General features: G+C 50.6%; 2 protein-coding genes across 2 annotated transcripts; one reads left to right on the top strand and one right to left on the bottom strand.

Moving 5' to 3' along the window:
• The first annotated feature begins 532 nt into the window (after positions 1–532).
• LOC123121610 (cellulose synthase A catalytic subunit 9 [UDP-forming]) lies at positions 533–4,731 on the top strand. The gene is made up of 9 exons (XM_044541628.1): positions 533–1,137; positions 1,233–1,329; positions 1,436–2,172; positions 2,245–2,508; positions 2,602–2,814; positions 2,902–3,106; positions 3,197–3,393; positions 3,493–3,846; positions 3,955–4,731. The coding sequence occupies exons 1-9, from the start codon at positions 628–630 to the stop codon at positions 4,540–4,542; spliced, it is 3,165 nt and encodes a 1,054-aa protein (XP_044397563.1). The 5' UTR covers positions 533–627; the 3' UTR covers positions 4,543–4,731.
• Positions 4,732–5,223: 492 nt separating this feature from the next.
• LOC123121611 (AUGMIN subunit 8) lies at positions 5,224–10,759 on the bottom strand. The gene is made up of 7 exons (XM_044541629.1): positions 10,560–10,759; positions 7,716–9,042; positions 7,260–7,379; positions 6,724–6,840; positions 6,515–6,604; positions 5,890–5,997; positions 5,224–5,715 (listed from the first exon to the last, which is right to left on the bottom strand). Exons 2-7 carry the CDS (start codon positions 8,946–8,948, stop codon positions 5,659–5,661), a joined length of 1,725 nt encoding a protein of 574 aa, XP_044397564.1. The 5' UTR covers positions 8,949–9,042; positions 10,560–10,759; the 3' UTR covers positions 5,224–5,658.
• Positions 10,760–11,553: the final 794 nt, after the last annotated feature.

Genomic DNA, 11,553 nt, shown 5'->3' with positions numbered 1-11,553 from the left:
AATTGCATGGAATTTTCTAGTAGGAGCGTTTGGCATGTTTGATCGTGGCGAGAAAAGGCTATGCCACAGTTCGAGCTCTATGTCTACGGGACATGGACGCGTCCATTTCTTTTCAATTGCTCTCTAAGGTACTACTCACCAATCACCAATAGTTTTTCAATTCTGAAAAGAGAGTTTTAGGAGAAGAAAAAGGAGATGGCGGGAAATCCAAGTCTCGGTTGGTCGGGTTGGTCCGGAGATGCACGCACGCACGCAGCCCTGACAGCGGCACAGAGTTCAGTCCAGCGCAGGACACCGGCAAAACCAACCTTTCGCTTCACTTCGCGGCAACGGGGACGCCGCACCCAACCGGTCGATCGACCCGGCTCACCCGCGGCCACGCTCCACACGCCGGCGCCGATCCGTCCGTCCACCCGCGCTCGTGGACTCTATCGGACGCACCAAATCGCGCTCGCTCCAACAGCCACCCCTCACCTCTCCCACCCGCCAAAAACCATCCTCCCTCTTTAACCCTCTCATATAGCCCCTGCCACAAGCGAACCAGGCACCACCGCCAGTCCACCACCTCCACACCCCTCTCGTCCTGCTCGGCCGGGATCGAGCGAGCGAGCTGCACCGAGCGCGACCATGGAGGCGGGCGCCGGGCTGGTGGCCGGCTCGCACAACCGGAACGAGCTGGTGCTGATCCGGGGGCACGAGGACCACAAGCCGGCGCGGGCGCTGAGCGGGCAGGTGTGCGAGATATGCGGCGACGAGGTGGGCCGCACGGTGGACGGCGACCTCTTCGTGGCCTGCAACGAGTGCGGCTTCCCGGTGTGCCGCCCCTGCTACGAGTACGAGCGCCGTGAGGGCACCCAGAACTGCCCCCAGTGCAAGACCCGCTACAAGCGCCTCAAGGGGAGCCCCAGGGTGGAGGGCGACGAGGACGAGGAGGACATCGACGACCTCGAGCACGAGTTCAACATCGACGACGACAAGCAGCTGCAGCAGCATGGCGCGCTGCAGAACAGCCACATCACCGAGGCCATGCTGCACGGCAGGATGAGCTACGGGAGGGCCTCCGAGGACGGCGGCGAGGGCAACAACACCCCCATGGTCGGGATCCCGCCCATCATCACCGGCAACCGCTCCATGCCGGTATACCTTCAGCTCACAGCTCTTCACTTCTCCGTGTCCAGCCCTCGATCACTGTAGCAGCTTTAATCAATTGTTCATCATGCATAACAATTCAGGTGAGCGGCGAGTTCCCGATGTCAGCAGGATATGGCCATGGCGACTTCTCCTCCTCCATGCACAAGCGCATCCATCCCTACCCGATGTCCGAGCCAGGTGACTAATTGCTTACTCTACTGGTTGATGCCAAGGAACCATGCATGCAGTTCCTCGTGTTGTGCTGGTAAGCTCAAGTTAGCAACATGAATTTGATGATGAGCAGGGAGCGCAAAGTGGGGGGACGAGAAGAAGGAGGTGAGCTGGAAGGAGAGGATGGACGACTGGAAGTCCAAGCAGGGCATCTACGGCGCCGCCGACCCCGACGACATGGACGCCGACGTGCCCCTGAACGACGAGGCGAGGCAGCCGCTGTCCCGGAAGGTGTCGATCGCGTCGAGCAAGGTGAACCCGTACCGGATGGTGATCATCCTCCGCCTCTTCGTGCTCTGCGTCTTCCTCCGGTACCGCATCCTCAACCCGGTCCCGGAGGCCATCCCGCTGTGGCTCACCTCCATCGTGTGCGAGATCTGGTTCGCCGTCTCCTGGATCCTCGACCAGTTCCCCAAGTGGTACCCCATCGACCGCGAGACCTACCTGGACCGCCTCTCGCTGAGGTACGAGCGGGAGGGGGAGCCGTCGATGCTGTCGCCGGTGGACCTGTTCGTCAGCACGGTGGACCCGCTCAAGGAGCCCCCGCTGGTGACGGCCAACACGGTACTCTCCATCCTCGCCGTCGACTACCCGGTGGACAAGGTGTCGTGCTACGTCTCCGACGACGGCGCCTCCATGCTCTCCTTCGAGTCGCTGTCGGAGACGGCCGAGTTCGCCCGCAAGTGGGTGCCCTTCTGCAAGAAGTTCAACATCGAGCCCCGCGCCCCCGAGTTCTACTTCTCCCGCAAGGTCGACTACCTCAAGGACAAGGTCCAGCCCACCTTCGTCCAGGAGCGCCGCGCCATGAAGGTACGTACTACAACAACTCTTCGTCGTACGTCGCCATGAACATTTCTGATCATCTCTTGCTATGCTGAGCAGAGGGAGTACGAGGAGTTCAAGGTGCGGATCAACGCGCTGGTGTCCAAGGCGCAGAAGGTGCCCGAGGAGGGGTGGATCATGAAGGACGGCACGCCGTGGCCCGGCAACAACACCCGCGACCACCCCGGCATGATCCAGGTCTTCCTGGGCCACAGCGGAGGCCTCGACACCGAGGGCAACGAGCTGCCGCGCCTCGTCTACGTCTCCCGTGAGAAGCGCCCCGGCTTCCAGCACCACAAGAAGGCCGGCGCCATGAACGCTCTCGTACTGCACCGTCCCTTCTTCTTCACAGCTTCGTCGTAAATGTCAGAGCTCAGAACGTTTCTTGCTTACTGATCTCTGAATTTTGACCGACAGATCCGCGTCTCCGCCGTGCTCACCAACGCGCCCTTCATGCTCAACCTGGACTGTGACCATTACATCAACAACAGCAAGGCCATCCGGGAGTCCATGTGCTTCCTCATGGACCCTCAGGTCGGCCGCAAGGTCTGCTACGTGCAGTTCCCCCAGAGGTTCGACGGCATCGACGCGCACGACCGATACGCCAACAGGAACACCGTCTTCTTCGACGTAAGCCTATACAGTTCACAATCACACCTACATTATGCATAGTCTAGTAGAGCCATGGGTCTGACATTGGTAGTTCCTGGTGATCAGATCAACATGAAGGGGCTGGACGGCATCCAAGGGCCGGTGTACGTCGGAACAGGATGCGTGTTCAGGCGACAGGCGCTCTACGGCTACAACCCTCCTAGCGGCCCCAAGAGGCCGAAGATGGTGACCTGCGACTGCTGCCCGTGCTTCGGCCGCAAGAAGCGAAAGGGCGGCAAGGATGGGCTGCCGGAAGGCGTGGCCGATGGAGGTAAGTTTCAGGGGAAGCGCACACTGAACATTTGGGTTTCAGTTCAGTCGCTTAGTACAGGTTGGTGAAATTTCCTCTTTGGCTCTCCAGGAATGGACGGCGACAAGGAGCAGATGATGTCCCAAATGAACTTCGAGAAGCGGTTCGGGCAGTCCGCGGCGTTCGTGACGTCGACGTTCATGGAGGAAGGCGGCGTCCCGCCGTCGTCGAGCCCCGCCGCTCTCCTCAAGGAGGCCATCCATGTCATCAGCTGCGGCTACGAGGACAAGACTGACTGGGGTTTAGAGGTACAGAAAAACAGCACAATGATCACCGCTTCAGACAAGTCCACATATTTAATTCCAGGCTTCCAGTAATGATCTGTGTTCCTGCCATGAATGGTGCAGCTGGGGTGGATCTACGGGTCGATCACGGAGGACATCCTGACCGGGTTCAAGATGCACTGCCGCGGGTGGCGGTCGATCTACTGCATGCCGAAGCTGGCGGCCTTCAAGGGGTCGGCGCCGATCAACCTGTCGGACCGTCTCAACCAGGTGCTGCGGTGGGCGCTGGGGTCCGTGGAGATCTTCTTCAGCCGGCACAGCCCGTTGCTCTACGGCTACAAGGGCGGCAACCTCAAGTGGCTCGAGCGCTTCGCCTACATCAACACCACCATCTACCCCTTCACCTCACTCCCGCTGCTCGCCTACTGCACCCTCCCCGCCGTCTGCCTTCTCACCGGCAAGTTCATCATGCCGCCGGTCAGTGCTGAGCAGCTAGCTAGTTTTCCCCATTTGTCCTCCTTCCCGCCAAAATCCACCGGTTCAAATGTCTGACGGTTTTGTGGTGTTATTATTGTGTTGCTGCAGATTAGCACGTTCGCCAGTCTCTTCTTCATCTCCCTCTTCATCTCCATCTTCGCGACGGGCATCCTGGAGCTGCGGTGGAGCGGGGTGAGCATCGAGGAGTGGTGGAGGAACGAGCAGTTCTGGGTCATCGGCGGCGTGTCGGCGCACCTGTTCGCCGTCATCCAGGGCCTGCTCAAGGTCCTGGCCGGGATCGACACCAACTTCACCGTCACCTCCAAGGCCACGGGAGACGAGGACGACGAGTTTGCGGAGCTCTACGCCTTCAAGTGGACCACCCTCCTCATCCCGCCGACGACGCTGCTCGTCATCAACATCATCGGCGTGGTGGCGGGCATCTCCGACGCCATCAACAACGGGTACCAGTCGTGGGGCCCGCTCTTCGGCAAGCTCTTCTTCGCCTTCTGGGTGATCGTGCATCTCTACCCGTTCCTCAAGGGTCTCATGGGGAGGCAGAACAGGACGCCCACCATCGTCATCATCTGGTCCGTGCTGCTGGCCTCCATCTTCTCCCTGCTCTGGGTCAGGATCGACCCCTTCACCGTCAAGGCCAAGGGGCCTGATGTGAAGCAGTGCGGCATCAATTGCTGAGGCATCAGGAGTTCTGAAGATTGTGCATAGGGAGAAGAACAATTTGGACGCAAGTTTTGTATTGTGGATGTTTTTGTTCATGCTATGTTTTGTGTAATATTTTGGTGGCCAGAAATGGTTTAAACAAGAATTGAACAGAGGACCAGAATTTGGATGTCAAGCAAGAATGAACAGCATTCATGTGTTCTAGCTGTGATTGCTCTTGTGGGTAGCTGGTAAGTTTTGCTCAAATCAAAGCCTAATGTAGCTAAGAAAAACATGTATAATTACTTGTGTTTTGAACGTAAAGTTTAAGAGTAGCATTCAGACTGCAGGATAAGCAGAATACCACAATACAGTATTCACCAAACCATCATAAATGTACAATTCAAAGGAATTTGCATTACCTGGGTGATGAAGAAAATCGTTCGAAAAAGAAAGGAATTTGCATTACAGCAGCAGCAACAGAACACTTTGCTAAGGGGATCCAATAAAGTGTTCCACAATTCAAAGACTTTAAACTTGGAACTGAAAATGTATGAAGCAGAATTCTGATATCCACCAAACCATCATAAATGTACCCACACAGGTGTTATTTTAGAGTAAATAAATGAACTGCAATCCAACGGAAACATGGATATTGGTACGACTGAGATATTCACCAAACAATGGGGTTGGTTAAGGTGACAAAGAGAGCTCAGCTACAAAATCTGGCAACACATGTTGCACACAGAAGGGAGAACCCATATCTTTCAGTATCTTTTTCCCTTAAATTTCATTTGTACATTCTCTCTCCAGATGTCAAAAAAATACAGTGGAAAAGAATGGGGCACTACCCTTGAAAAGAAACTAAAAGAGGGGGGGGGGGCTAGAAGTGCACTATATATATGGTAAAGGCCATTTACACACGAGGAGACCTACAATCTATCATATCTAAACTCTGTTGAGTTGTTATCTGCACAGCATCACACCTTGATCGGCAGGGGATGTTTAATACTCTTTCGTTTCGTTATTTCTTCTCTACGGATTCCTTGTCTGTCTGCACAATATGTTCTTATAGTCACAGGCTCAACTTGCACAGGTGTACCTATTCAAGAAGATTGGTGTATATCGTATAGCTTTGCCCAGGTTGTTAATTCATCTGGGCAAGTCCTTTACTTGCATAAGATGTGTCCGCAGGCTAGACTCCTGTACCTGATTAAAGATACAATAGCACTAGTAAGGTACTGTGTACAACTGCTCTCATCATGAGATAAAATTAAGCACCAGTTCACCACCAATCAGAGAAACACATTTTTTTTTAATTCGAAATTCAGAGCACTATGGTCACTTCTTAGAAGGAATGTCTTGGGAATGGAATGTAAGTACCTCCAGTTCTGCGGCCATAGCTAAGAGTTCTCTGCATTCGTCAAGCATGACCTTTTCTTGTGCTGCTACGACTGAAAGCTCCGAGATCAAATATGTCCTGTCTTCGACCTGGCAACAAAGATGCTCTAGGTCAGTTAAAACAGTCACTGACAAGAATTTGCCATAACAGTGTGGGATGGCCTTTCTTGGTTATTAAACTTTTGTACTCGAGTCCATGCAATATCTTAAGCTTTACTGAAGGTCAAACTTAACAATGCAACCAAGGGTGTGCACAAAAGGGTCCAGTTACTGACACATGGACCCAATTTTTGGTGGGGCTTTATTCATAGTTTGTTTGTGACTTAAGAGTCGATATATTTCATCAGTTTTAAAAATGAAAACAAGCCTTTCATGCCAGTCCGATAGCCGACAGCTCCTACGAAAAATGGCGGATGCAGAACGTCACCATTTTGCGAGGGAACAGCTTTTCTTAAAGTAGTCATACTTGCGTGCAATTCTTGTGATGAATGGGTGTAGTAAACCATGTCACAAGTAAAAGAGCTTCTTCCTCTATGGTTGGAGACTTGATTTTATTAGGAGACAAGTAAATATGGAAAGTAAAATTCGAAGTCATACTGCTGTTTACCTTGGAAAGCATAGAACAAACTGACGATCCCAAACCTTGCATGACATCAACAGCTGAGCTTACAGCATTCTTAAGACTAACTGCATCCACCTGTTAAAAAAAACAGGCAATACAATTAGTCACAATCACAAAAGTAATATCTGTTCACAAGTAGAAGTGAAACAACAAAATAGTTTGAGTTTATTTAAATGCATTTTTTCACAGCATACCCTTGCTCCTGACGTGACTGGAAGGCGCAGTGTACTTGCTTTTAGAGCCTCTGTTGCCCGAGAAAAGGAAAGGTTATTCTCGTCTTCAAGTGCTGGCCATTGTTCGAGGCAAGCAATCTGAACCACAATAACAGCAGATTAAAAAATGCAATGTATGCATTTACAGTCATAATCCATGTAATAGAGTCATGATTCATGATATTAATTCTTTCATATCCCTAATTTCCAGATTTTATATCACCTCTTTTGGAGAAGAAAGTGTGTTAATGACAACTATGTACTTATATATTGTGTTCGAATTTGCCATGTAAGAATGAGAACAGTCCTATCACATTGCAATTAGCTCTTATTCTTTCAAAGAGCACTTTTTAAAAGAAACATGGCTATGCTTCAATGGTGTCAGTAGGAACATGGTAGAAAGTTTGTGCCAACTTGGCCCAAATTGGAATTATACTCGAATGGAAAAGAACATGCGTTCCGCAATATGCTTGGGAGATTATAGAGCCAAAGCCATCAATGCATCAGGTGGAGCTTACCTGCTCTTGCAGAATGCCATACAGCTTCAACTCTTGTCGATGACGCTGCACCATGATTCTTCGCAAATTAACAGCATCCCTCAAGTTTGAAGTATTCCTCCAAACATTATATATGGTATTCTGTTTTAAATGAGAACATGGGAACTGTTTCATCAACTGAACATCACTAAACAAAAAAGTAACAAAGCTCACAAGAAAAGTACAAAAGGTATTAATGTCAACAAGAAGTAGATCATAGGCTTCTAAACACATAGACGACTATGTGGGCAAACTTTATAATGCAAAAAATGCTGTCAGTTGTGCCAAACAGTTATCATCACTAAATTCAGTCTTAAACAGCCGTATTATAAAGTATGCTAATTTTATGAGGTGCGTTATAAAATCTGAAACAGTTGCATTATAATGATCCAGACTAACTTGAAACAATTTTAAATAAATAAAATATGCTAATTTTACCTCAGCAGTGGCCTTTTGGTAAGATAGAACATCTTCCGAACGAGCATTTACAAGACGCAATTGCAAGTATCTATTATGCAGCAAACGCAGCTGATGGATATTTTCAATTTGGCTGGCATTTTTCTTTCCCTTTCTTGGATCAACCATGTAGCTAACAACAGGAGCTATAACACCTGATTGAATACTTCCAGCACTTTGTGACCGGCAAGGTGTTGAAGGTCTTGTCCTCGATGGACTCTGAAAAGCCCTAGAAGCAGAGGATGCAGCTGACAAGACCTTGTTTGGTGATGATGAGCGATGAAGAACAGGAACAGGCAAAGTGGTTGTCCTGCTTGGACGGCTCACATATTTAGATCTTTCCGTTGTCTGTGAATAAACATCACTGCCAGAATCTAACTGTTCATCTCTTCTTTTTGCATGAATAGCTAGTCTCCTTGCCACATCATCCAGTGATTGATTCAACCTTTTACCTGCGTCTTCAGAAGCAGAAATCTTCCTCGGTGAAAGCCCTCTAGAAGTGTTTGACAAAGTCACTGGTTTGCTAGATTTGTCAGAAAGTTCAGTATTCGGCATAAGATTGGCAGGCCCACGCCCACTTGTCATGGCTGGCCAACGGTTTTGCTCAGTTGCCCTCCTAGGTAGATCTTCTGAAGGTCGAGAATTCTCACATTGTTCAGTAATTTTCTTCCTTCTCAGAGGACTCCTCTTCCTCTCAGTCAGAACACTCGCTTGTCCCTTGATATGATCTAGAGATGGGCTAGAGACCACCTTATCTTTTTTATTACCAGGGGCAGCCGCAGACTCCAATTGATAGGAGGGAGACAGGTTCCGCATTGCTGGCCACAAGCCATGTGGGGACCTTTCATTTGCTATACACCTAGAACTCTTATTTACCTCTTTGACAGTATCACGGACTGGTGTTATGGACCTTGATCTTGGGGTGGAGGGTGTTGACACCTTAGAAGAAGGGGTTGAAGGTGTTGAGGGTCTTCTTCTGTCTGCAGATTGCGCCCTATTGGGCACTGGTGTACCATTAGTTGTTGAGGTCCGGCCAAGACTAGGAGATGTACATCGCCTTGTCGCAGTAGCACCCTGACCAGTCTTGTACCTGGATGCAACATCTCTCACTCGGCTTAAAGAAGAAGCATTATGCTTCTCAGATGGAACAAGCGGCGGTCTTCGAGTTTCTTCAACAAGAGCAGCTTTCTGCACAGTGCTCTTATGAACATCCATGAAGATTAGTAATTTCTAGAACCAACCACATCAACGTGTCTCTCATGAAATTAGCTCCCTGCACGCTCTACTGCAATGCTTCAGTGGCCCAGATCTGCAGAAGGTCCGCACACAGACATCAAACAATCAGACTAGGCCAGATGAAGAAATTCATTCAACTAGATTCACTTGAAACAAGCAAGGCAAACTATCCAGACACACAAAAACCAAGAAAAATACAGCGCCAACATATTTTAAGCAATGTACCGAAGCGATCCTGAAACTGCAGGTAACCGAATAACATACCCGCTTCCAGTACAAAACTTGCGGTAGCTGTTCCCTCAACCCTCTCACAGAGATGCCATGGTTGGACCAGGGAGGGAGAAGTTATATAATGGAGGCTCCTAAGCAAGGGAGGGAGGAAGGTGGCATTTATAGATGCACTGCTCATACACTAATAAAAATATAAAATAGAAGATGTTTTGTGCAAATTGCTGTTGCCATGTAACATGAGGCATTCGAGCAAGGACGAAGCCAATAAACAAAACTATTTGCGGAGATTCTGAGGGGTTTTGGGACAGACAGGGAAATCCACATCATCACATGCATGTGAGGCGAATCTCTTTGCCTAGCAGACTAACAATGCCCCATCAGAAGCGGCATTGGAAACAAGAGACCTTTTATTAAGGTGCCACTTATGAACCAGGAACATGCATCGAGATTTTGTAATCTTCGATACAAACGACAGAAAAACAGAGCCGCAGGACAGGGCACATGCCTATAGAACCAATCTGATTCACTTGAAATTGCCGGGAATTTTCCTCGACTGGATCGACTGACTGATGAAGCCTAGTAAGAAGTATGACACGTTGCTTTCATTGTTGGCTCTACATTGGATAATTCTTGATGGCTTGCTCGAAGAGTTCACCCACCAAAAGTGAATCAAGCACAAATTGCATGAGCTAAGTGTGGCTGGATTGCTGCTAGTACTAGGAGACAAGATGTGTCAAGTCACCTAACACGATTAATTAACGGCAGAAAAAAATTGCAGCGGGTACTAATCAAGCATCGAAATCACCAAAGAGTGGAGACTTGAGAGCACGTAGCCTTAATAACAAATTAATTTCCCCAGCCGTGCTAGAACGAGGGCCAAGTGAAACAAACGGAAGACACATAGTATTTCTCAGGACTGACGCCCACGGAATCCGCAGCGGGGAACCCAACCCAACCCGCGCACTGGCATCAGCACTCATTCGAGAACGTCGACGAACCCAAGACAAGCATAGCGGCGTCGCCGATGTTGTCTCCGTACAAACCGACTGATTCGGAGCGCGTCCAGATCATGTGAGCTGTGCAGTCTCGCAAACATCGTCCGTCGTCTCCATTGACAGATTGAACCCAACTCTCGATCGCACAGCCCAGCACTACCTCTCCCACAATAACAAACAAACAAACAAACACCTGGCGCGCGCCTGCCTAGGGAGGCACCTCGCCCTCCTCGAATTGAACAGCGGCACACCACAAAACCGAAAAACATCTCCCGCAGCAACAGCGCCTCACAACAGCAACGAACCCTAGACCCCCGGCTCCGGAACCGACCAGACACAGGCAGGCGCCAGGGAGGAGGCTCACCTCGACAGCACCGGCGGCGACAGCTCGGAGACCAAACGCCGCCGGCTCCTGCTGCTCCTCGAGGCAGCTCCGGGTCGAGCAGCCTCCTGGAGCACCAGACGGCGGGCGCTCGCGGATTTGCCACGGCTGGCCTGGCGTGGGGTTTTGCTTCCGCAGGAACAAAGCAGAGAGGGGGAGGGGGAGGGGGAGGTGGGAGGGGGACGAGCAGCAGCGTGGGAGAGAGGGCAGAGGGAGGGAGGTTACGGGTGGTAGATGGATTTGCGCGGCGGGGGCGGGATTAAGGGGGAGTGCGTAGTTAAGGAAGACCAGACCAAACGGCTCTTCCCCTTATTAATAACGGCAAAGGCTCCGGTACGCGTACCCCGTCCGTCCGTCCGGCCGAGCGCTGGCTGATCGTGCAGCCCGTCCATACGTACAGTATCCATACGGTGATTGGCGATGATGGTGATGGACCTTATCTAGGGGCGCCATGGTCCATGTCCATCCCGCTCGCACTCCTCTTCCCTGCGTGTACACGCAACGGGTGGGTGCAAAACGCAATCATCAAACTTCGCAGTTGATACGTACTTGCCGATTGCGCCTGTAGTAAAATGGCCGAGGGAATTGCTACGGATTATCATTATGTTGCCGAATCTTGGGAAATGGTTTTGGACGTGCGTACGGTGGACAGGGATTTGGTGGACGGATTTGAGCAAACATTGCGATATATGAGCAGGACAGTATAGTGCGTGCGGAGGCGATGCTGTCGGGCGCGACCAGTAGATGGGGGTAGAAAGACGTCCTTGTCGCTTTTTTTTTTTTGAGGGGTATCCTTGTCGCTTTATTAATCGACCGGCCTCTGATTTCTTCTTCTTTTGCAGAAAGTGGAATGAAAAGAAACGGAAGCAACAATCCGGGGGAAAGAGAGGAAACTGGGTTCCCCAGGTAGCTCATCTCTTTGGACTAAAAGTAACACGCAAGAGCTACGTCAATGCCGCCGATGAGCCTCGTTGGT

This window comes from Triticum aestivum, chromosome 5D, assembly GCF_018294505.1.
Source record: "Triticum aestivum cultivar Chinese Spring chromosome 5D, IWGSC CS RefSeq v2.1, whole genome shotgun sequence".
Lineage (NCBI taxonomy): Eukaryota > Viridiplantae > Streptophyta > Magnoliopsida > Poales > Poaceae > Triticum > Triticum aestivum.
Note: the sequence above shows the minus strand (reverse complement) of the source record. Positions and strands in the feature narration are given on the sequence as shown.